This window comes from Hemitrygon akajei, chromosome 6 (genome assembly GCF_048418815.1).
Source record: "Hemitrygon akajei chromosome 6, sHemAka1.3, whole genome shotgun sequence".
Taxonomy (NCBI): domain Eukaryota; kingdom Metazoa; phylum Chordata; class Chondrichthyes; order Myliobatiformes; family Dasyatidae; genus Hemitrygon; species Hemitrygon akajei.
Genome location: NC_133129.1, coordinates 122548074 through 122571383, shown reverse-complemented (window position 1 = coordinate 122571383; position 23310 = coordinate 122548074). Strand labels below are relative to the sequence as shown.

General features: G+C 37.7%; 1 protein-coding gene across 3 annotated transcripts in view; it reads left to right on the top strand.

Annotated features, from left to right (window-relative positions):
* Window positions 1-12054, top strand: part of arhgap1 (Rho GTPase activating protein 1) — a 518954-nt gene extending 506900 nt beyond the window's left edge. For all 3 annotated transcript variants that reach the window (XM_073049175.1, XM_073049173.1, XM_073049174.1), the window contains one exon: window positions 4991-12054. In XM_073049175.1, the coding sequence (XP_072905276.1) occupies window positions 4991-5185 (195 nt within the window). In that variant the 3' untranslated portion in view covers window positions 5186-12054. The remainder of the gene's footprint in view (window positions 1-4990) is intronic.
* The last annotated feature ends 11256 nt before the right edge of the window (window positions 12055-23310 follow it).

Sequence of the window (23310 nt, the reverse complement as noted above, 5' to 3'; positions counted from 1 at the left end):
CAAGTGCACAGTCTTATGTTCTTTCCATTAGCTGCTCTCTGATCTTGGTCTCTCTTCCTTAGCTTCTCATCAATCTCTCTCCTGCTCAGCTCTCTTATCCTTCCCTCTAAATAGTGTTTTCAGGTTTCTGACTGATTGCTCACCCCTATACTGTCCTGTTCATTTGTAAGAAGCTAAGCTTAAAATATTTTTTAAAGCAAGCCTTATACCATTGAATTTTGGAAGGTAAATCATTGTATTGCAGATGCTGATTTGTGTTTGAAACCATTAAGTTCATTGTAATTAATTATTATGCTAGATTTATTAAATATTTACCTTGCACTTGCTCATTGTTTCTTGTCTCAAAAGACAAGATGCAGTTTGTAGTTTTTTGAGAAAAGGATTTTGTTGAGTCCTGCTCAACAGATTTCTCACATGCTCTGCAATTACTGCTTGCTATCTCCAGTTTGTCATCAGAATCTGCCATATTTAATCACTTCTTTAGAAGGCTAGCATAGTGAATGACTGAATTGCAAGTAGGGATTAGTTTTAGCATTAACATTCAACATTTTGTTCATATAAAGTATGGTCAGACAACAGACAAATAGTTAAATTTCACAAATTAAACATCTTCTATAGAAAAGTAGCTGTTTTTTAAAAAAAAAAAGTCAGCACTGGAGAATTCTAATAGGCCATCAAATATGTCAGAGAATGAAGATAATAAGTTACAACTGCAGATGCTGGAAATCCAAGCAACACACAATACTGGAGGAACTCAGCATCAGTGGAAAAGAATAAACAGTCGACATCTCACCTGAAACGTCGACTGTTTATTCATTTCCATAGATGCTGTCCTGCCTGCTGAGTTCTTCCTGTATTTTGTATGTGTTGGTTAGAGATACAAGTGCTGGGTATTGCATTTTGGAAAGTAGAATTCTTTGAATCAGAATCAATATCAAGTTTATTATCAGCGGCATGTGACGTGAAATTTGTTAACTTAGCAGCAGCAGTTCAATGCAATACATAATCTAGAAGAAAAACATAATAAGTAAATCAATTACAATATATGTATATGAATAGAATGAAATTTTTGCAAAAACAGTGTTACGTATTCAGGCAACAATAAATATATATGAGTTAGGCAAGGGTTTTTATAACAAATAACACGTTTATTAAACACTGAAAACAAACCCCCCCCAAAAGTAAACAAACACTAGCTCAACCGGAATTCAGCTGCTGTGCGGCAGATTCACAGTTCTTAATAGCGTTGCAACATAACAGTTCTTTAAAGCGGTATTGAAAAAAAACAGTTCTTTAAAGCGGTATTGAAAAAAACCAGTTCTTTAAAGTGGTATGCCGAAAGTTCAAAAGCTCACAGTCCTTTTAAAAGGAGAGACTTTTTAAAGCGATTTAAATTCTCTTCCACGTCGTTGTCCTTCGATTCCCCCGGTGTCGAACTTTCCCACGAAGAATTTTATGAAATATAACAGCTTAAAGGTACTGACCTTTCTTCCACACTATTCTCAATCTCCCGCTATCCCAGCGGAGATTAACACGAGAACAGTCAACGAAATCCTTCCGAATGAGGATCAAATAAGGTCAAGACCAATCCACCGTCGAAAATCGATTCTCCTCGATTTTTATCTTCTAAACTTTTATCTTCACTCTCCACAGTAAAGAAACTGTTGGCAATGACCTTTTAAACTTTAGGCATTATATAAAACATCATTTTTCAACTAAACTGCGTCATCACATTAAATCACGCAGGGACATGAAGTCAGCTTGGCAAATCCCGCCACGAACTGCCCCACCTGACAGGGTGGGTCTTCCTTTTATACCCTGTAAAAAAAAACCTGTCACATGACCTCTACTGGCGGGAAAATGACATCACTCCACCATCACAAGACCATTACCTCAAGTCCAGTATAACTTCAACCCCAGTCACGTGACAAGGGTACCACTGTCACGTGTCACGGGTACATAACAACAGAAATAATATATATTAAAAAAGTGAGGTAGTGTTCAAGGGTTCAATGTCCATTTAGGAATTGGATGGCAGGGGGGTGGGGGGGGATGCTGTTCCTGAATCGCTGAGTGTGTGCCTTCAGGCTTCTGTATCTCCTACCTGATGGTAACAGGGGTGCTGGGAGTCCTTAATAATGGATGCTGCCTTTCTGAGACACCACCCTTTGAAGCTGTCCTGGGTACTTTGTAGGCTTGTACCCAAGATGGAGCTGACTAAATTTACAACCCCTGCAGCTTCTTTCGGTCCTGTGCAGTAGCCCCCCCATACCAGACAGTGATGCAGCCTGTCAAAGTGCTTTCCACAGTACATATCTAGAAGTTTTTGAGTGTATTTTTTGACTTACCAAATCTCTTTAAACTCCTGATGAATTATAGCCACTGTCTTGCCTTCTTTATAACTGCATCGATATTTTGGGACCAGGTTAAATCCTCAGGGATCTTGACACCCAGGAACTTGAAGCTGCTCACTCTCTCCACTTCTGATCCCTGTATGAGGATTGGTAGGTGTTTCTTCATCTTACCCTTCCTGAAGTCCACAATCAGCTCTTTCGTCTTACTGATGTGGAGTGCCAGGTTGTTGCTGCGGCACCACTCCAGTAGCTGGCATATCTCACTCCTGTACGCCCTCTCGTCACCACCTGAGGTTCTACTGACAATGGTTGTATCATTAGCAGATTTATAGATGGTATTTGGGCTATGCCTAGCCGCACAGATAGGCCTACAGATAGGAGTTCTAGATGCAGAAGAATTGATGGTCTGAGAAGTCTGGGAAGATGTGTCACTATTAGTAGTATTGCAGATTTACAAGGCCATTGTGAGGGAAAAGATAAACTAAACATTACAGTTCATCTTTAAGTGGGAAAAGTAGAGAAGTTATGTTAAACTTATGTTGAACCTTGCTGGAAACAAACTGACGCATACGATTCCAGTTGCCAAATTATGAAATAGATATGGCAGCATTGGACTAATTGATTTGAAACTGCAGTAGGAAAAGTTGATCTTCAGAATGATGAAAAGCTTGGTTATAGTACAAAGGTAACATTAAAACTTGACCTCTAATTTACGATTAGAAAGAAAGTGGCAGTGGCTGTCATTGTCTAAGCTATGATCGTCACTGTTACAAAGTGGCAATCTCACATCAAATGCAAAGTAGCAATGACTTTTCTATTGTAGCTTTCAACAACCCCCTGTGCTCTCTGGAGTTGGTTAATATGGGAACATTATCCCTGGAGGGATTTGAACTTGGGAATAAGAGAAATAGATTCAAATATGATTTGTGTAGAGACTGAAGTGCAGGGCACTGAGAAAAGAGAGATGGTATGAATTATGACACAGAGTTTTGGATGATGAAAATGGGAGGCCAGCGGGAGACAGTCTGAATAATCTTGTCTTTAAGTAACACGTGTATAGATGGGCTTTGGATTTGAGCGGTATTTCATTTTAATTGTGATGAGGGTTTCCTCCTCTGTTTCAGACTTCAGGTAAAAATAGATAAATCTTCCTCCCATTCCCTCCCACTGCTAATTACTTTATGATTTCTGGTTTTAAGGGAAACACACCCTTGCTGATAAGTCTTTGTCACTGGCTTTTGTTCCAAAGAAAATTGCTTCAGTCTCCCATTCCTGATGTAGGGTCTCAGCCCAAAACATTGACTGTTTATTTCCCTCCATTGATTGTGCCTGACCTGAGTTCCTCCAGCACTTTGTGTGTGAGCCTCCCTGAGCATTTTTCTTATAAACACAATTTTCTAATCCTAGCAGCATTCTGATAGGTACAGGCCTTTACCACAGTTGTAAATGGAGCTCCACCGTCTGCAACTGCAGACATTTGCATTTGTTTTTCCTTCTGGTGGTGAATAACATCGCATCACTTTGTCTATATGGAGTAATTACTGTGAATGAAGTTTCATCTGGGCTGTAGAAATGTTGACAAATAAGATATTGTGTGCATACTTGTTCAAGCAACTCTTGTTCTGATTATTTTGTGTGACTTGTTTTAATTACTGCCACTCTGATTTGACTGGAGTTTATTGTTTATATGATAATGAGGGGCATAGATAGACAGGCGTCATCTTTTTCCTAAGGTTGAAATGTTTAAACCAGAGGGCTGAAAGTCAAGGTGTGAGGGTGCTGTTTAACAGCAGGGTGCTGGGTGCCTGGAATGCATTGCCAAGGGTGCTGGTGAAAGCAAATATGATATTGATGTGGCTTTTAGAAGCGGATATGCAGGAAATTGAAGGATGTGAACATTGCATAAGCAGACGAGATTAGTTTAGTTGATTATTTAATTAGTTTGACACCACATTGTGGGCTGAAGGGCCTTTTCCTCTGCTCTACTGTCCTATGTACGTAATATACACAGCTTCCCAATGTTCCCATCGAAAGGATGTGCACTTCTCCAGAATGTTAAACCCAGAGGTGTATTGATGAGTAGTTTACACATTGGTACACCTTTGATTGCCTAAAGCTACCATGGAATATATTCTGCTTATAACGGCAGCTTATCTTTGCTCTCTGCAGAAGCTGTATTTCTGCCTAGAATCCCCAGGTAATTGCAATAACTTGAGTTTTGATGATGTAGCAAACTGTTTGGTATATTGTTTTTCTTCGTAACTTTGGTAACTGTTTGGTTCATTGGTCTTAAGCAATGAACATTTACACGTTGGGTTAACTGCTAGCTTGGGCTTGGTAGAAAAGTAAGAAAGTTCTTTCACAGGACAAGGTAGAAAACTCGTGGTCTTTTTTTTTGTGAGCTGCAAGCAAACTTTAGTTGCCACAGTCTTTCTTTCCACATTGCCCCTCAGATTGAGTTTTATGGACTCAGATGTAGCTGGTGAGGCCAACATAGAAACTTTCAGACGGGTGGGACCATGAGGCATGAGGAAAGGGAACTTGGGGTTATAATTAATTTTTACTGAAAGAGCAAAGTCCTTTCCAGATGGTTGATATATTAACGTGACTGCATTTTGTTTCCTCTCTGCTTCCAGGTCGCTGACCACAGTGAACAGAATAAAATGACACCATCCAACCTGGCACTGGTTTTTGGGCCAACACTCATGTGGGCAAAGGATGCTGCAATCTCGCTCAGTGCTATCAACCCTATTAACTACTTTGCTCAGTTACTTTTTGAAAATTACAGTGAGATATTTTTAGCCAGTTCTGACGAAGCTGTAATGTCCTAAACCATAGAATAAAATCAGGTTTTCTTCTCTTTTTAAATGTTTATGACAATGTACCTGTGTGCTGCACCGCACAGCAGAAAAATTAAAGGTGCACCCTTTCAGCCAGGGTTGGGGATTGTGTGTCTTTAATACTGCGTGTAGTGGAATGTGTGTGCAGTATAGATCTCCATAGACCTTGGGCTGGATTCCCCAGCTGTATTCATTCATTTACGTACCTGAGAGTCAGTGTGTTGGGAATGCAGCTGGAGTGATATTTTTTCTTTCCATCATACCTCTGCCTGAGTTGTTAAACATTTTTATGTTTCTCTTTCCCACCTCCTCTGTACTTTCTAAGCTTTATAACAAATTTTACAATATATTGAGAAGTTTTTAAGTAATTTCTATTGTCTTAATATTTCAGTACAGACTACATTGAGACAAATTGATCTGTGGGTAATGTTCACCAGTCTTTTGAATTTTTATATGTTGTGCAATGTTACTGTGTCACTTCAACACTCTTGATTTCTTTGTGTGAGCAAAATAATGTTTTCTGTAACTATTTTGTGGTGGTGCGTGCCATTTTGCTATATGAAGTGTAGGGGGTTGAAACAGTTTTGTAGCCTTTGCACACATTTTGCCAGTCCACTCAAGGAGAGGACAGTCTTTTTCTGTAATATATTGCAGGTGTAACTTTGAGGTGCATGGTGACCTGTCCAGATATGGGTCAGAAGAAAATGTCATTGTCAAAAGAGTTTATTGATCAGTGCTGGGATGTTGAATATTACTGTGGATTTTTTTAATGATTGTTTTAACTTCAGTGATTTGCTCAATCCAAAGAGAGAACATGTTCGTTATCATTCCGTCACAATGGGAACTGACTTGGCCAGAGCAGATGAGATGAACAAAAGAGAGTTCATGGTGTCAAAGTGCTTTCATTCTCTTGGGACATGTCTGAGTGTCATGTCTGTGGTGTTAACTCTGCTCCATCAACTGTCAGATCTTTTGTTTTTAAACAAATGGCTTGAAATTTTCCCAAACTGGGACCCCATTATTTCCATTTAATTGGCATCCTGCAATAAATTTATATAATTTGCCCTAATATAAAGTTTAGAATCTGTATGTGTTTTTTTATCATCTGATGCTAAGTGGCTATGTACATTCAGTGGCCACTTTCTTAGGCACAGGAGTGGAACCCGGTGTGGTCTTCTGCTGCTGTAGCCCATCCACATTAAGGTTTGACAAGTTGTGTCTTCAGAGATTCTCTCCTGCACACCGCTCTTGTAACACATCGTTATTTGAGTTGCTCTTACTTTCCTTTCAGCTTGAACCAGTCTGGCTAGACCAGTGGTTCCCAACCTTTTTTTGGCCATGCCCCACCTAATCACCTCTAAAATCCTGATGCCCCCTGTGGTGATGTATAATTCTTATTATTCAAAAAGTGAACTCCTATTCACCTGGAGGAAGCCTAAAAGACCATTAACTTGGTTTAAACAAGCTTCCAAAGAACATGGCATTCATGAAAGAGAAAAATAAAAGAACCAAAGGACTGTTAAAGTTCTGAGGAAGAAATTACTAAGAAATTGTAAAAAAAAAAGAACATTAAGTGATATTAAAATAATAATAATAATAAATAAATAAAACAATGCCGATTCGTTTCTACAGCATACAAAGACAGATACACCGTTTAAAAGAGATGACGCAATGTACACACCTTCACACCACCAAGAACCGAAAGCTAATGCAAAAAGCAGCATTGGCGCGACCTCGTATGAGCTTCTTACGCGTTTGGACTTGTTCATTCGTTCCTTCCTACATCAGTCAATTCATTAATTTAATTATGAAAGCCATTTGATGGTTGTAATGATGGTGATACACTACATATACAGTACATACGCAATTACACATGTACATACACACAAGTATTTTAATGTATGCATACTGCATATACACATATGTATTAACTCGCACATACACTCACACAGACTTACTAGAAAAAATTCACTGTTAATAACTCATTCTCGAATTGCCCCCCTTAAAAATCAAATTGCCCCACGTTGGGAACCACTGGGCTATACTCTTCTGATGTCTCATTAACAAGTCGTTTTGGCCTACAGAACTGCTGTTCATAGAAACATAGAAAATCTACAGGCCCTTTGGCCCCCAAAGCTGTGCCGATCATGCCCTTACCTTAGAAATTACCTAGGGTTACCCGTAGCCCTCTATTTTTCTGAGCTCCATGTACTTGTCCAGGAGTCTCTTAAAAGACCCTATTGTATCCGCATCCTTCACTGGATGTTATTTTGTTTTTCACACCATTCTCTGTAAACTCTAGAGACTGTTGTGCATGAAAATCGCTGGAGAGCAGTAGTTTCTGAGATACTCAAATCACCCCATCTGGCACCATTGCATGGTCAAAGTCACTTTGATCACATTTCTTCCTCCTGTTGCTTGTTTTGAACAACAGCTGAACCTCTTCACCATGTCTGCTTGCTTTTATGCATTGAATCTCTGCCACATGATTGACTGATTAGATATTTGCATTAACAAAGTGGCCACTGTGTGTATGTCCTCATGATTTGTAGGATGTAACATGAACTTCCTCAAGGACACAGTACTATAGAAGTGAAAATACCTAGGAATACATGTTCTCACAATAATGATTTTGGTGTTTTTGTTGAAAAAAACATGAACCATAATTGTCTTTAATGGTTCATTGATAGTGAGTTTATCTTCTTTAAATATTGTGTACTTTGTTGCCATTTATTTCTGGTCCAGTTAGTAAATTGTGTTCCTTAATTCAAATTCTTCCAAGGTATTCAACTCAACATTTCTCAAATATAATGTGTACTGGCTGCTGTTGAAGCTACAATTCATCAACAATTGGTCTCTTTATGCAATGTAGTGTATCAGTTTTTGTAGAGGAAGTCACATCTTTTTGTGAATATCTTGGTAAACCATAAAGGGAAGAGAAAAGTGTCATATGTCATAGCTCAGTGCATTGTGATCCTCAAGCAGATGATAAATAGACTGGACAGATTTCAGATTCTTGCACTTAGAAAAGAATTATTAAAGCTAATAGTCTTGTTTATTGCCTTAATATACTCAATGTCATGTCACTATAATTTTTTGAGTGGGCTTGGCAGAAGAAATTTTATCCTTTGTGGACGTTGTATTAATGTATCAGTAACAGTGCGATCTAGTGGCCTCTGTCCAGTTCCCTGTGATGTCTCTTCTTTGATCAATACCTAGATACCTGGCATGTGAACTTTTGGACAATGAATTGTGGCTGACTTTTGTAATGAGTTGATATCACAGTCCTAGATATCTAAGCATATTTTTACCAGCAATGGTACTTAAAAGTGGGAAGCTCATAGCTTTCCCTCAGACAGTTATAAAGAGTAGATAAAATACTTGTAAGGCAATCTAGGAAATTTAAAAAATATTTTATGTAGTTGCTATTTCCTCACTAATCCACTCTGATAGTTTTTAAATGAACCACTTTGTGTAATCAAACCCTCTTTAGGAAACATTCTTCTGAGTGTATACATCCTGAGGCCTCCAATGATAGGGTTTTAAGTTCCACATTTTCAGATATTACCATTTTTTACACATTCTATGATCAGTTAGTTCATAAGGGAACTGGTAAAAGGGAATTGAGTATTTATCAGCCGCACTGCATTAGCTGATAAATTGGAAATGGAGCAAGAAATAAATTTACGAGGAAAACTAGAGAAAACAGAAACCAACTGCATCATGATTGACAGGTGAATTATCAAATCATCTTCATTCTTGACTGCGTGCAGTCAAGGTAAAAGAAATTGCTCTTGAATATTTTAGAAGTGATTTTTATTTTTACTTTGAATATTTGGTTTGTGGAATAAGGTACCACTGTTGCAGAAGCTGGCATTATTCTCAGAGCAGGGAGTTAGTAGTGGTCTCAAGTTTTTTCGATCAAGTGCTTGATTGTTGCCACTGGTTATTTAATTACCCTCAAAAAGTTATATCTCTTTGACCTGACTCGTCATATCAATTGCCAATCAATAGAGACTTCTTGTCTGAACCTTTGCCCTGTATAAGACAATCTTCTTTCAAACCAATCCTAACAATCAATATTCCAATAATGCAAAGGGAGGGATACACAGGAAATAGTTGGAAAATGCCACTTATGTTTTTTTTATATGTCCTTGCACCTTTCTGGGACGAGAAAGCATACAAGAAACACAATAGTCAATAAAGGTCTGCACCCAACAGGATGATAAACAACCACTGTGCAAAAGACATCAAACTGCAAATATTTTAAAAAAGGAGAATAATAATAAATAAGCAATAAATATTGACAAGTCCTTGAAAGTGAGTCCATATATTGTAGGAACAGTTCAGTGATGGGGTGAATGAAACTGAGTTGAAGTTATCCCTGATGGTTCGGGGTAACCTGCTGGTGTGGGTCCTCTGGCTCCTGTACCTCCCTCCTAATAGCAGTAGTGAGAAGAGAGTATGTCTTGGATGGATGCTGTTTTCCTGGGACAATGCTCCATGCAGATATGCTCAATCTTTAATTTTATTACTACTTTCAAACACCACTTTACTGCAATTGTCTTTTTTCTTCCCTTTTAAGATGTAATTGCATCTTCTGACAATTTATGATAAATTTTGTTGTGTATTTCATTGAGGGATGGATTAATAAGATCTTGCTGCAGGAATGGATCATTAACTATTCCCACATTCTGTGAAAAAAGGCATTTTGATGATGAATCCTGCTTCCATACATAATGTTGTGTACTGCTTTTACATGAGTGAGTAATATTTTATTCCTGTGCACCTCCTCTTCTGCCACCAATGCTAGAATCTAGTCATTGCCTACAGTTTGTGGGTGGATGTTAATATGACATTTTAGAAATTAATGAAAAAGTTAAAAGTCAAGTTCATTTTGTACATAACCAAATCTGATAAAATATCCAGTTTTATCAATGTGGTTTAAATAATGTTCACACACTTCTTAGAGCTATTTAAATTTGTAGCCTGTTTTATTCTTAGTGATTTCTGGGTATTACACCCTTTGTCACTTTATGTGGCAGGATCTGATCAAATAAGAATGCACTAGTTGTGACCAGGCATGGGTATAATTGTCTCAAAGACTATATTTGGGATTTAATGCACAGAAATGACCATCACAAGCAAACTAGATCAAGCATGCCTGTTGCGAGTTGCTAAAACTATGTACTTATGATAGCTTTTTGAGACATTGAAGCAGTTTTCATAATCCTTGGTTGCCGAACATTCTGATTTAACTTTTTTTTATTGGTTTTATCATAGCCCTTGGTGAGGATCTGTTGGGTTGATTGCCCAAGTGCCAACTCTGAACAGTGGGTGTTGCATTTTTCCATTGATCTTACAATATGAAAACTGTGCGAGGTGTAGTGGGTTTTTGTCATCTAATCTTAGACTTTGGGACCGAGCTTTCTCTCTGTACCTAGGAGAAAGCGGATACAGTGGCAAGTACTCGGGTATGGTATTTTAGTGCAGTCTGGTCCTGCTGCTGTAATTTCTGATTTAGAATAACTGTCTTTTTCTGTTTTTGATTGTTCAATTCCCAGTAACATTGATCAAAATAGAAGATCATTGATGGTGTGGAACTCCAGGTTTTCCTATTTTGGTTTGTTTATGTAGATGATCGAGGTTTTACAAATACTAACCAAAATTGCCAATTGTGCCAATGGTATTCATAAAATATCATCTGGTATCCCGTGGAATGATATTTTGCCTTGCTCCTGTCCATTTTCTACTTGAGCAGATTTAATCTGTTCTATAAACTCTTTCCTGTTTTTAGATGTGTCAGAGGTATGGTCGTTACCTTATTGTGAGGGGTAAGTTTGCACTGTAAAAATTGGCTGCTGTGTTTTCTATGTTGGAGGTAGCTACCTGATGTTTTGGGAAAACACTAAGTAAATGCAGCTATTTTTAAGTAGGATCTCAAGTGACCTTAGTATAACTGGTGTTATGCATTTGGAACTGGAACCCGAGGGAGAAATATGGATAATTGGTAGGTTTTGAGCAAGAAAGCCATTCCTCAATTTTTTCACAGCATGGTGGTTACTCCTTTGATTCCTATTGGGCCTATTTGAGAAACATGATCCTTTTATAAATTGAAAGTAGTTACCTGTGGCCATTTGAAGAAACCTTTTCCAAGCATAAACACCTAATCCATCTTCCTGCTGGCTGGTAGTTTCTATATATCTTTTTTAAAAATTGCATTTGTGTGTTAATGTTCTTAATGAAGTATTTCTGGTAGTGGGGGGGAGGTCCTATATCTTGACAAATATAAAGTCAAAGCACAAGTGTTTATAAGTCTAATTTTTTCACAAAGGTAGTCAAGTGGCCCTCTAGTACCACTACTTTAAGCACTGTACATCTTGCCTGAATAAATTGTCATACTAGTGGTATTACGTTTCCATTATTGTAGAGTAAATAAGTTAGTATTAATCAATGTGACTAAGTTAATGGCTTAAAACAGAAAAATGAGCACTGTTGATGTTTCCTTTTTCCATTCATATGGTACATTGTGCCATTAGTGCCCTGAGAAAATAACATTCATTATCCCTACCCCACTCTGTGGATAAAAGCAAAGCAACAACCGTGTTTACTAGCATAATATAAAGATCCTGTTAGTAAAATTGTTATAGTTAAGTTTAGTACATGGTTAATCCTTTATTGATTACTGACATTTAACTTCACTGCTTTGTGTTTGTGTAATCTGGATGATATCTGTACAGCAGTCTTTTTTAGGATAGGTGGGAAGAGACACTGATGAGAGACCTCAATCATATGTAGTTTGTTTATAATGTAATGGTCAAGCTGACTTTCAAATAAAATGCAAATTATCATGTAAATAACCTTGCCGATGTTTTTTTTTACAGCTGCCATTTTTTAACACTACATAAAGTTAAATAACATTGCAAAGGGATCAGCTATATAATAGTAGATTTGGTACAGGATAATCACCGAGTCTTACTAGTTTGCAGGATGGACATTGTGACTGATTTATGCATTCAAAATGTTTCAATGTAAAATCATTCACCATGTATCTCTACAATTGACTATAGAGGTGACAGCAGGAACTAAATCAGCAAGTTGAGGGCAAATCTACATCTTAACTCTCAAATATGAGGTACATCTTTGGAGCTAACTTATTGTCATATTCAAATTTCCCATCCTTCCTCATCTCTGCAACAGATAGCCTCAGCAAATTGCAGCAGGCCAACTTGTTTTACTAAAAAGGAAATTAGTGAAAATACAATAGACAGCTGTGTCAGAAAAAGTTAATAATTTGCTGTTTATTGAAACAGTAATCTCCAGTGTCTAGAAATGATAAAGGTAATTTAGTTAGATCTACAAAAAGGGTAGCAGTAATAATTTGCTGGATGGTATGGCTCGTGGGGCCAACAGGGCATATTCCATGCTGCATCTCAATAAAGTTTCTTGATTACATTACATTCTATTTGTAGTATTGAACCCTCTCAAGATCCTGCTGACCGTGCTAAAGCTGTATTAGGCAGGTGAGAAGAGGTTAAAAAGTCAGAGTGCGGAATAGGGAGGAAATTAGTTTACCGGAAGGAGAAATCGTTGTTCGTGCTGTCAGTTTGGAGATACACATATGGAATATAAGATGTTGCTTCTCCACACTGAGGCTGGCCTCATAGTGGCACAAGAGAAGTCGGGAATAGGGATTGGAATTTTGGTGGATGGTACGGAATTAAAGCGATCCTGAAGGGTCCTGGCTGAAACGTTGACTGTTTTATTCACTTCCATAGAGAGTGCCTGACCTGCTGAGTTCCTCCAGCATGTGCATACTTTCTTGTGTTTAGGTAAGAACAAAACTTGTATGTGCCTGACAGAGTAAAAGGTTTAGGGAACCTTAGTTTTCAAGAGATGTTGAGGTCCTGGTTAAGGAAAACAAAAGTGCCTAGCAGGTATAGGCAGACAGAAACAAACGAGGTACTTACGGAGTATCAGAAATGCAAGAGAAAAGCAATGAGGTTCTAGCTGATGAGGTGAAGGAGAATCCTAAGGGATTCTACAGATGCATTCAGCGCAAAAGGATAGCAAGGGACAAAATTGGTCATCTGGAAGATCAGAATGGTAATCTATGCATAGAGCCGAAAGGGATGGGGAGATTTAAGCAACACACACAAAATGCTGGAGGAACTCAATGTGGCAGGCAGTATCTATGGGAAAATGTATCACCTGTTTAGGCCAAAACACTTCAGCAGGACTGAAGAAAAAAGGAGTAGATTTCAAAGATGTGTGTGTGTGTGTGTGTGGGGGGGGGGGGGGGGCGCGGGTAGGAAGGAAGAAAGAAACGCCAGGTGATAGGTGAAACCGGGAGGGGGGAGGGATGAAGTAAAGAGCTGGGAAGTTGATTGGTGAAAGAGACATGGAAGAAAGAAAAGGGGGAGGTGATGGGCTTGCAAGGAGATAAGGTGAGAGAGGGAAAAGGGAATGGGAAATGGAGGAGGGGAGTATTACTGGAAGTGTGAGAAGTTGACATTCATGCCATTGGGTTGGAGGTTACCCAAACAACTTATCCAACAAGTTTGTTGTTCCTCCAAACTACTTCCCATTCCCATATGTCTATACATGACCTCCTCCACTGTTGTGATGAGTCCACTCTTAGGTTGAGGCCTTTTAACATTTGATAGGTTTCGATGAGGTCATCCCTTATTCTTATAAATTCCAATGCATATAGGCCCAAAGCCATCAAACACGCTACATATGACAAGCCTTTCAATCCTGGAATCATTTTCATGAAACTCCTTTGAACCCTTTCCAACGTCAGCAAAACCTTTCTTGGATAAAGGACCCAAAATTGGTCACAATACTCAAGTGAGTCCTCACCCATACGTTATAAAGTGTCAACATTACATCCCTGCTTTTATATTCTCAAAATGAATACTAACATTACACTTACCTTCCCCACTGCTGACTGAAACTCTAGGGAATTTTGCACAGGGCCTCCCAAATCCCTTTGCACCTTAGATTTTTGAATTTTCTCTCCATTTAGAAATAGTCAACCCCTTTATTTCTTCTACCAAAGTACATGACTATACTCTTTCCGACACTGCATTTCATCTGCCACTACTCTGCCCATTCTCCTCCTTTTGTAGCCTCTCTACTTCCGCAAAACTACCTGCCCCTCCACCAGTCTGTGTGGTCTGCAAACTTGCCCACGAAGCCATCCATGTCATCCTTGACTGTCATTCATGTCATTGACATAATACATAAAGAAACAGTCCAAACACACACCCTGGCAGCCAATCAGAAAAGGCTTCCTTTATTCAAATTTTTTGCTTCTACCAATTGTCTTTACCTATGCTAGTATCCTTCCTGTAATAACTTAGGCTCTTAACTTGTTAGCCTAATGTGAGGCACCTTGTCAAAGGCCTCCTGAAAATTCAATAACACAACATCCACCAATTCTCTTGTCTACCCTGCTTGTTATTTCTTCAAAGAATTCCAACAGATTTGTTAGGCAAGATTTTCCCAAGGAAACCATGCTGACTACAACTTATTTTACCACGTGCCTCCAAGTACCCTGAAATCACATTCTCAACAATGGACTCCAACATCTTGCCGACCACTGAGGTCAGGCTAACTGACATAATTTAATTTTTTTCTGCATCTCTCCTGTCTTGAAGACTGGAATCAACTGATTCCGGAAAGATCATTACTAATGTCTCCACAATCTCTTCAGCCACCTCTTTCATAACCCTGGGGTGTATACCATCTGATTTGGGTGATTTACCCATCGTTTCCCAGGAATTTTTCCCCTCGTAATGACAACTTAACCCACTTCTGTCCCCTAACACTCAAACTTCTGGCATACTACTAGTGTATTCCACACTGAAGACTGATGCAAAATGCTTATTCAGTTTGTCCACCATTTCATTGTCCCCTATTGCCATCTCTCCAAAACCATTTTCCAGTGGTCCGATATCCACTCTAGCCTCTCTTTACACTTTAAGAAAGAATCTAATATTAAACCAGGGAATTATTGGCTGATGAGCCTCACATTAATTGCTGGAAAGTTGTTGGAAGATATTCTGAATGACCGTATATACAAATATTTAACTAGGCATGGACTAATTAGGGATAGTCAACACAGCTTTGTGTATGATAGGTCATGTCTAACCAACCTTGTAGCTTTTTGAAGAAGTTACCAGGAATGTTGATGAAGGCAATGCAATGGATGTTGTCTACATGGACTTCAGCAAGGCATTTGACATGGGAGATTGGTCAGGAAGGTTCAGTTACTTGGCATTGAAAATGAAATAGTAAATTGGATTAGACATTGGCTTTGTGGGAGAAGCCAGAGAGTGGTTACCTTTCTGACTGAAAGCCTGTGAATAGTGGCGTGCTCAGAGATTGGTGTTGGGTCTGTTGTTTGCATCTTTATTAACAATCTGGATGATAATGTGGTAAACTGGATCAACAAATTTGCAGATGATATCTAGACTGGGGGTGCAGTGGACAGTGAGGAAGACTTTCAAAACTAGCAGCGGGAACTGGACCAGCTGGAAACATGGGCTGAAAAATGGCAGATGGAATTTAATATAGACAAGTGTGAGGTGTGCACTTTGAAGGACAAACCAGGGGTTGGATGTGGTGGGGCATTGAAGAATGCACTAGAACAAGAGGGATCTGGGATTTCAGATCCATAAATTTGTTGAATGTGGCATCACAGATAATTAGGGTCATAAAGAAAGATTTGGCACATTGTCTCCCTAGGTCAAAGTATTGAGTACAGTTTTGGTCATCTATCTACTGGAAAGATGTAAATAAGGTTGAAAGCGTACAGAGAAAATTTATAAGGATGGTACCAGGACTGGAGGACCTGAGTTATAAGGAAAGATTAATTAGGTTAGGACTTTATTCCATAGAATGTAGAAGATGGCTGGGACATTTGATAGAGGTATACAAAATTGTGAGTATAGTTCGGGTAAATGCACACAGGCTTCCACTGAGGTTGTGTGGGACTACAACTGATCATGGGTTAAGGGTTAAAGATGAAAAGTTTAAAAGGAACATGAGGGAAAACTTCTTCACTGAAGGTTGTGAGAGTGTGGAACAAGCTGCCAGTGCAAGTGGTGCATGCAACCTCAATCTCAAAGTTTAAGTGAAGTTTGGATAGGTACATGGATGGGAGGGGAATGATTCGGGTGGAGGTTGATGGGAGTAGGCAGTTTTAATGGTTCAGCACAGACCAGATGGGCCAAAGGATCTGATTGTGTCGTACTTTCCTATGTCTAAATAAAGAATATCAAAGTTAGGTAATTAAACACAGAATGCTAATCCTTCCATCATGTCTCTGCCCATCTCAGTATTTGAAAAAAATTACCTAATTCTGCATCCACGATGCTTCCTCAGATCCTGCAATTTCTTTCAAGCCCACCGGAAGAATAGAATCAGCAATTCAAAAGGAGTAGAGAGAGTAAAAAAACTATTTCTGTTGATTGTATGAATGGCCTAGGAACTATTTACCTAGATTTAACTGGATCCAGGTCTAATTTGCATTGAGAATCAATGACTCATCCAGGAATGAGTAATGCTGTTTTTTTTTGTGTGGCAGATTTGCCATTCTTAAATGTTCCTAGCACAACAGCAGAAAGCTTGAGGCATGCTCCCATTGTGCCCTTGTTAATGGGGATGCAATTACTGCAAAACAGTAAAAAAACTTTATACAAAGGTGCTGAAACTGTGCTGGATTGTAATTTCCAGTAAAATTTATTTTGGCCACCATTTCCTTAGGGGGAAAAAAGCATGTCAAATCAAGCAAACCAAAATTTGTCATTCTAAAAAATATTTCGGCTGGTTCAAACTTGCTTTGTACAAAAAGACATGGTCAAAACAGTCCAAAAAAACATTGTGTACATCTTTACTTAGCAAAGAATAAAATAAATACAAATTATCCAAAAGATTTCAGATGCATCTTAAGAATTTTGCCCTTGTTTTGTTAAGTACAGCTATTATTTAGATACATCACGAATTAAAATTCAATGGCTTTGAAACAAGGCAAAAAAAGAGTAAATAAGAAGCAAACTGTAAGAATTAACAAAAAAAAGCACAAAATCTTGGACAAACAATATTAGAAAGAAATACAATAAAAAGCCTGTTGAAACCTACCAAACCAACTTGGAAAAACCTATACAATTTCAAAATCTGAACACCACTATCACATCAAAATAAGCACTGATATTGAAGCAGTGTAATGATACATTTTACACAAACTGCAGCACATTCAAACAGTTGTAGTGTTGGCTTTACCCTCCTTAATGGATTGTTATGTGGTGAGACTTCCTGCTTAATTATCTGATTTAAAATTGGGAACATGAGGCAAATAAACTCAACCATATTTGCTTGTATTGTTTTCCATTTTTCATTTTGTTTGCCTTCACTTCCCATCTCCCTGATTTCATAGAAACACAATAGTGAAAGGGTAGAAGTATTGTGCTTATGAGGTAAGGATCTTAAAAAAACTGTAAACTGTTAGCGTCCTTTGTAAGGACTGCCATCTATGAATCAATTCTTAATCTGCTGCATGAAGGATAATCATGTCTCAAACGCTGCCAGTGATTCCTACTGCCATTGCTTACTCTCATACCTAAATATTGATTCCGCCAAAGTAATTTTTGCTGAGGAGGTATTAAAGTCACTCTGGCAAAGTTTTTTTAAAACTTCATAAGTGATTGGAAGTCATTTAGAGATCATTAGGGTATCTCTTTGCAACAAAAACAATTTTAAACCAGGATGTATTGCTGCATTAGTTAAGATCACATGCAGTGAAACATCACCATCAGCATTTTTTTAGTTCTGCAAATTGTTGTGCTAAAAAGCAGTTTCCTTACTGCACCACTGCCACCACAAATTGGGTCAGGGATCAATTAAGTGCAGTCTTCTGATACCCAAGGGCTTTAATAGGTGTATTAAAATACAACTTAAATAGGAATAATGAGAGAAACAAAGAATGATTTTTGTTTCCATTGGTCTTCTGAAAAGTGCCCATGTTTTATCAGGCTTGTTTTATTCATAGTTGGGCATGTATGGATATATATCAAGTGTGTGTTACACCAGATTTTGTGTGTGCACAAGAATGACTGAGATGACAGCTTTGGAACACGATCCTTAACAACTTCAGCAAATTTGGGAGCAAACAAAAAGTAGATTTTTTTTTAATTTAGAAAATTTACAGTCTGTGGTGATAAGAGTTTGATTGATTAGTTTACTGAAGTTCTTACAGACTGGAAATCCTGGGGAAGTACCTCTGTTTTCATTGCATTCAAAGTCCAAAAAGGAAAACTGATGATGAAAATGAACTTCAAGTGGCCTAAGAAAAGCATACTTTAAAAAACTATTTCCATTTTTAATTTAGAAGTTTAGAGAACCACAACATTTAAGGTTGACACATTCGGAAAACTGCATTTATTCCCCTCAGGATTTGTAAAGCCTTTAGTCTATTTCAGAGCATACAGTGAGCCCCTGTGAGGCTGTTTCAGGCAGCTGAATACATATAGAAAATAAATTTAAATGCCTTCCAATTGGGCGTAATTTGTCAAGAGGGGAAATATCACACTGACAAAATAATTTACATTGGAAAGTTTAAATGTAGAAAAATTTATAATGTACCATAGTTATATATGCCTTTTGAGAAAGCTTCTGTTTTTTTTTCTCTCACACTGCCTTACAGTATATGGATATAATACTGATGCTGGTTTCATTCTAGTCTATAGAACTTCACTGATTGCTGCCACATTCACACTGTTTTTGCTTACAAAATGAAATTATCAGGAAGTACAGAGCAGGTAGTGTGACAATACAGACAGCGACATTTGTTCAGTGTTGTACTGTTTCCTGTCTTGCCAAAATTGGAATTTTTAAATTGATTTTGGTTACTACACTATTACCTTTTCAGAGCACAAGCCAAAAGCTATGACAGGATTAGCTCTGTGTACTATTGGATTTTAAAATCGCTTTCCATATTTAAAAAAAGTCACCTCACATTGCTGCCTTTAAAATGCACATCTTTAGGCTGAGGGAATGTTATTTACAGACAACACTGCTTGCACGGAACATGGTACCCATGGCAGACAATTTTTCTTGATAGATACTTGGCGAAAATCTGTATCAAAGGAGTTCAGCAAACAAAGACTGGATGTTGTCACTGCAGTTTTAGTAAGATTTCGTAAAATCACCTCTACACATCTCTGAATTAAGCAAAATTACCCTAATCTGCTCTACATCAAACGAAAAAAAACAGACAGGAAACAGAGACTCCTCCTGTCAACCAAGATGCTATCTCACTGGATCTGTAAACTCTGACAAGTGCTAGAATTTGGCAAGTGGAAGGAATCATTAAAAATCAGTGTGCTTGAGATTGGGCATTCACATATGTAATCAAAGTGTTTTGAGTACAAGAAGATATTAAATAGCTACTGCAGAACTATTCATTTCTCCAGTCAGGTTAAGGATATTCTGAATTCATTTGTTGTTAACTGTCAAAGCTTGAAGCAATGTCATAGAAGCACCAGCTATGTATCATAATAGGAACAGGCAGACAAGATAAATGATAAGTATAAGTACAGATAACAAAAGAAACTACGCTATGAAATTAATTGCATAATTATATCTTCATTACTGCTTTTATAGTTCTCTATATACTGGGAGTTCACATACTAGAGCAACTTCCAGGACTATTTTAGGAGATAATTTATAATAGGAAAACATGTCTGGTAAAAGTAAAAACAGGTAAAAGTATGTCTGGAGTTTGAAGTTTCTTTTTAAGGCTACTTCTGCAGTCAGTCAATGGTATGACGAGCCCTGAGCTAGAGCAAATTAAAGATCATTCAGAAATAGGCCAGTTGCTTCACTAGGTTCCAAGGCAGGAAACGGTGCATAGAACAAGAGGGCCTAGAAAATGCTTGACATGTACAAGCTCCATACTACTCTTGGACATGACAAAATATGGAATGGTACTAATCTTGAAAAAGTTACAAATGGTTTAAAAATACCAGAATCAGGTTTATTATTACTGAAATCTGTATTTGCTATTTTGTGGCAGTACAGTGTAAAGACATAAAATTATGTCTTTACAATGTCAATACTTTAGACAGAAATAATCTGCACCGACCACATTGCATGATGCACCATAAGATTACCTTAGTTGGATTGATTTGGTGCTTTCCTTAACCACAGTATTTGAGGGAGGGGTCTAAGTGGGAGTGGAAAACTTACAACAGATGGCAGTATTTCTGAGTCTCCTTTACACATCCTTTATTAAGAAATGTTAACCTTCACAAAACTGACAGTACATCCATATTCAGAACCCATAACTGCATCAATGCTTCTTTCTTTAGGATATCATTGCTTGTGGAAACCCATTCTTAAAATGAGGACAAGATAGCTTAACAAATTTGGAGACAAATGAGTTAATTCCTATCATACTCTACAACGGTATACTGAAAAATCCTGAGACTGAAGCAGCAAAATTCATTCTCAAGATTATAAGAAATGTATCATAATGATTTTTTCAACTTAAAGAAATCATAATTTTTCAATACTAAATAAATTTTTATCAGTGCATTTTGATAGGCCAAACACATTCCTTTAAATCTTTAAAGATAGTGTAACATTAATTGCATACAGCTAATTTATAACAATGAAGGCTATCACTTTATATTCCTCAAGCTATTCTTTTAAAAAATGTTAACAGCATTCTTAAGCATTTTTTTTTAAAGAATTAGACTTAGGACAACACTCACCTTTCATCATTAATGAAAAGATAAATTTGCATATTCCAGTTAACCACAATAGGAACACAATCACATTTTGCTTTGCTGTAACTGGCAGGAATAGCAGGTGATGGAGATGTGGAACACAGTTTGTTGGACTGGTCCAATATTAGTTCTATGTGGTTCCATCTTCAGTGGATTTAAACACTGTTGCATTTCTTAAAACTGAGATTATAAAATACAATAGTTTATGAGGGCTGGCAGTAGAGCAACAGCAGGGGAGAGACAAATTAGCATGATAATTAAAATCCACCTGGTAATTACATTAATTAAATTCCACTTTTGAAGCTAAGGGAAATTAGAAGAGTTGGTGTTTTCTAAAAATGAAGAGTTTGGTTTACTGGTCCAACTGGTTATCAGTTGATGTGCAGTAAAAATATAATCACAATTTATACATAACAGCATAGACATTTTCTTCTCTGTCCTAAGAACAAACTATTCTCAGTCTGGAAGGTGAAAATTATTCTCTGCCTTTGAGTGGGCATGAAAGGAGTGATTGAAACACCATCAGCTTTTTCAACGATCTGAGATGATGCAACTACAAATTTAGGAATTCAATGAAGGATCTAGAGTAGAATTCATTAAATTGCGACCACTGGATTAACTCATTAACTGCTGTGATGCATATTGTGAAAAACAATCACCAACAGTTCTGCTTGGCAAAAAGAAATGTCTGTTCATGCATACATACTCTATCAGTAGGATACTACTTTCACCAGGCTACGCCTATGCTTACCCAGCATTAGACTCCCAAAATGGGATATTCTGTCACGAGAGGAATTTACCTGGTATATACACAAACAGATTCTTGAGGATATACTCAAAGCTTCCTTGAAGTGCAACACCTCACTAACTCCTGGGTATCACTAGCCCATGACTGTTCAATCAACAAACAATCTGCTAGAGCAATTGGTGCAGGGTTCACCCAAAATATCGACAATTCCTCTCGCCACTCCCCTCCCCCCAAAGATGCTGCTAAACCCTCCGAGTTCCTCCATCGGATTGTTTCTCCAGATTCCAGCATCTGTAGACTCTTGTGTCTCCATGATTAAGGAGCAGCATTCTGGATGATATTCAGAAGTGAGGCCATATATCAGGTGCACAGAGAAACCTTGCTATATAGGAGCATGATTTGACACCATTTCATTACTACCCACCTGCCCCTACATTCACTACCTGCCCATAGACTCACACCCCAGAAAACTGAAGTCACCCTCAATCCAAGGAGCTGTCTGGGAGAGAACAAGACTTTTTTTTATTGCACTGCAGATATTTAGGAATTATCAGACCTTCAAACAAATCTCCATGAATGTTTTAATTAAACTGACTGGTTTCAAGTGAGCTAAAGCACACTTTTGAAAATTATATGATTTGAGAAGGATAAAAATTAGTGTCTTGAGATTCACAGCTGGACATTCTTTATACTAGACAATAATTGTGTTAAGTATCCTGATAGCTGTTAATTTTTAAATGTATTTATTCTATGAATTATGGCTTTAAATTAAGGCTTCTGTGTTTTTTTAAAAAAATAAAGTTCTTCCATTCATAAGTGTTAGTTTTTTTGCTGGTAATAGCTTTAAGTCAGATGGGACCCAACCTAATAGCCATGCTTCACTGGTGAGGCTGAACAATGAGTGTTAAAACTATTGCAAAAAGCAATTTCTTTTCTCACTCAACCTTCATTCTTACTAGATAATGATCAGCATCAGGATACCAGACCATCTTACAATTTTCAAAACAACTGGAATATTTTCAGTCTTCAAACTTCTGGGTTCAACTGATTCTGTCTCTTCCAATAAGGCTAAAGCAGCAAAATCTTGTTTTGAACACGTCAATTAAATAAGGTTGGGACAATGTTTTCTGCAATGTTCTCTGGAAATAATAGTTACAAGAAGTTTTTAGGACTGGAATAGGCCATGATTAATGGGGTCAATTTACTGATGTTAATCTTTCATAGTAAGAGACTGTAATTTAATGGTTGTAATCATCTCAAGATGTTAAAAGTACAGAGAAAAGCTGACAAAGAGTAGGAAGGGGAACTCATAAATATTCAAACTGAAATCCAGATGGCACTGGAGGATCATTATTGCACAGGGTTTGCATTTTTCCACCAGATAACAATTACTGCTGGCTACCTTCTAAATTAACAAAACCTACTCACTTTGACTGAGGCATGGCTGACCTGCTGAATGTTCCCAGTATATTTTGTTTTTATTTCCGATTTCAAGCACTTGAAGAGTTTTGTAGTATTGATCACTCACTTTGTCCTTTCATTGTGTTATAAAATAACCATGATGAAAATAATAT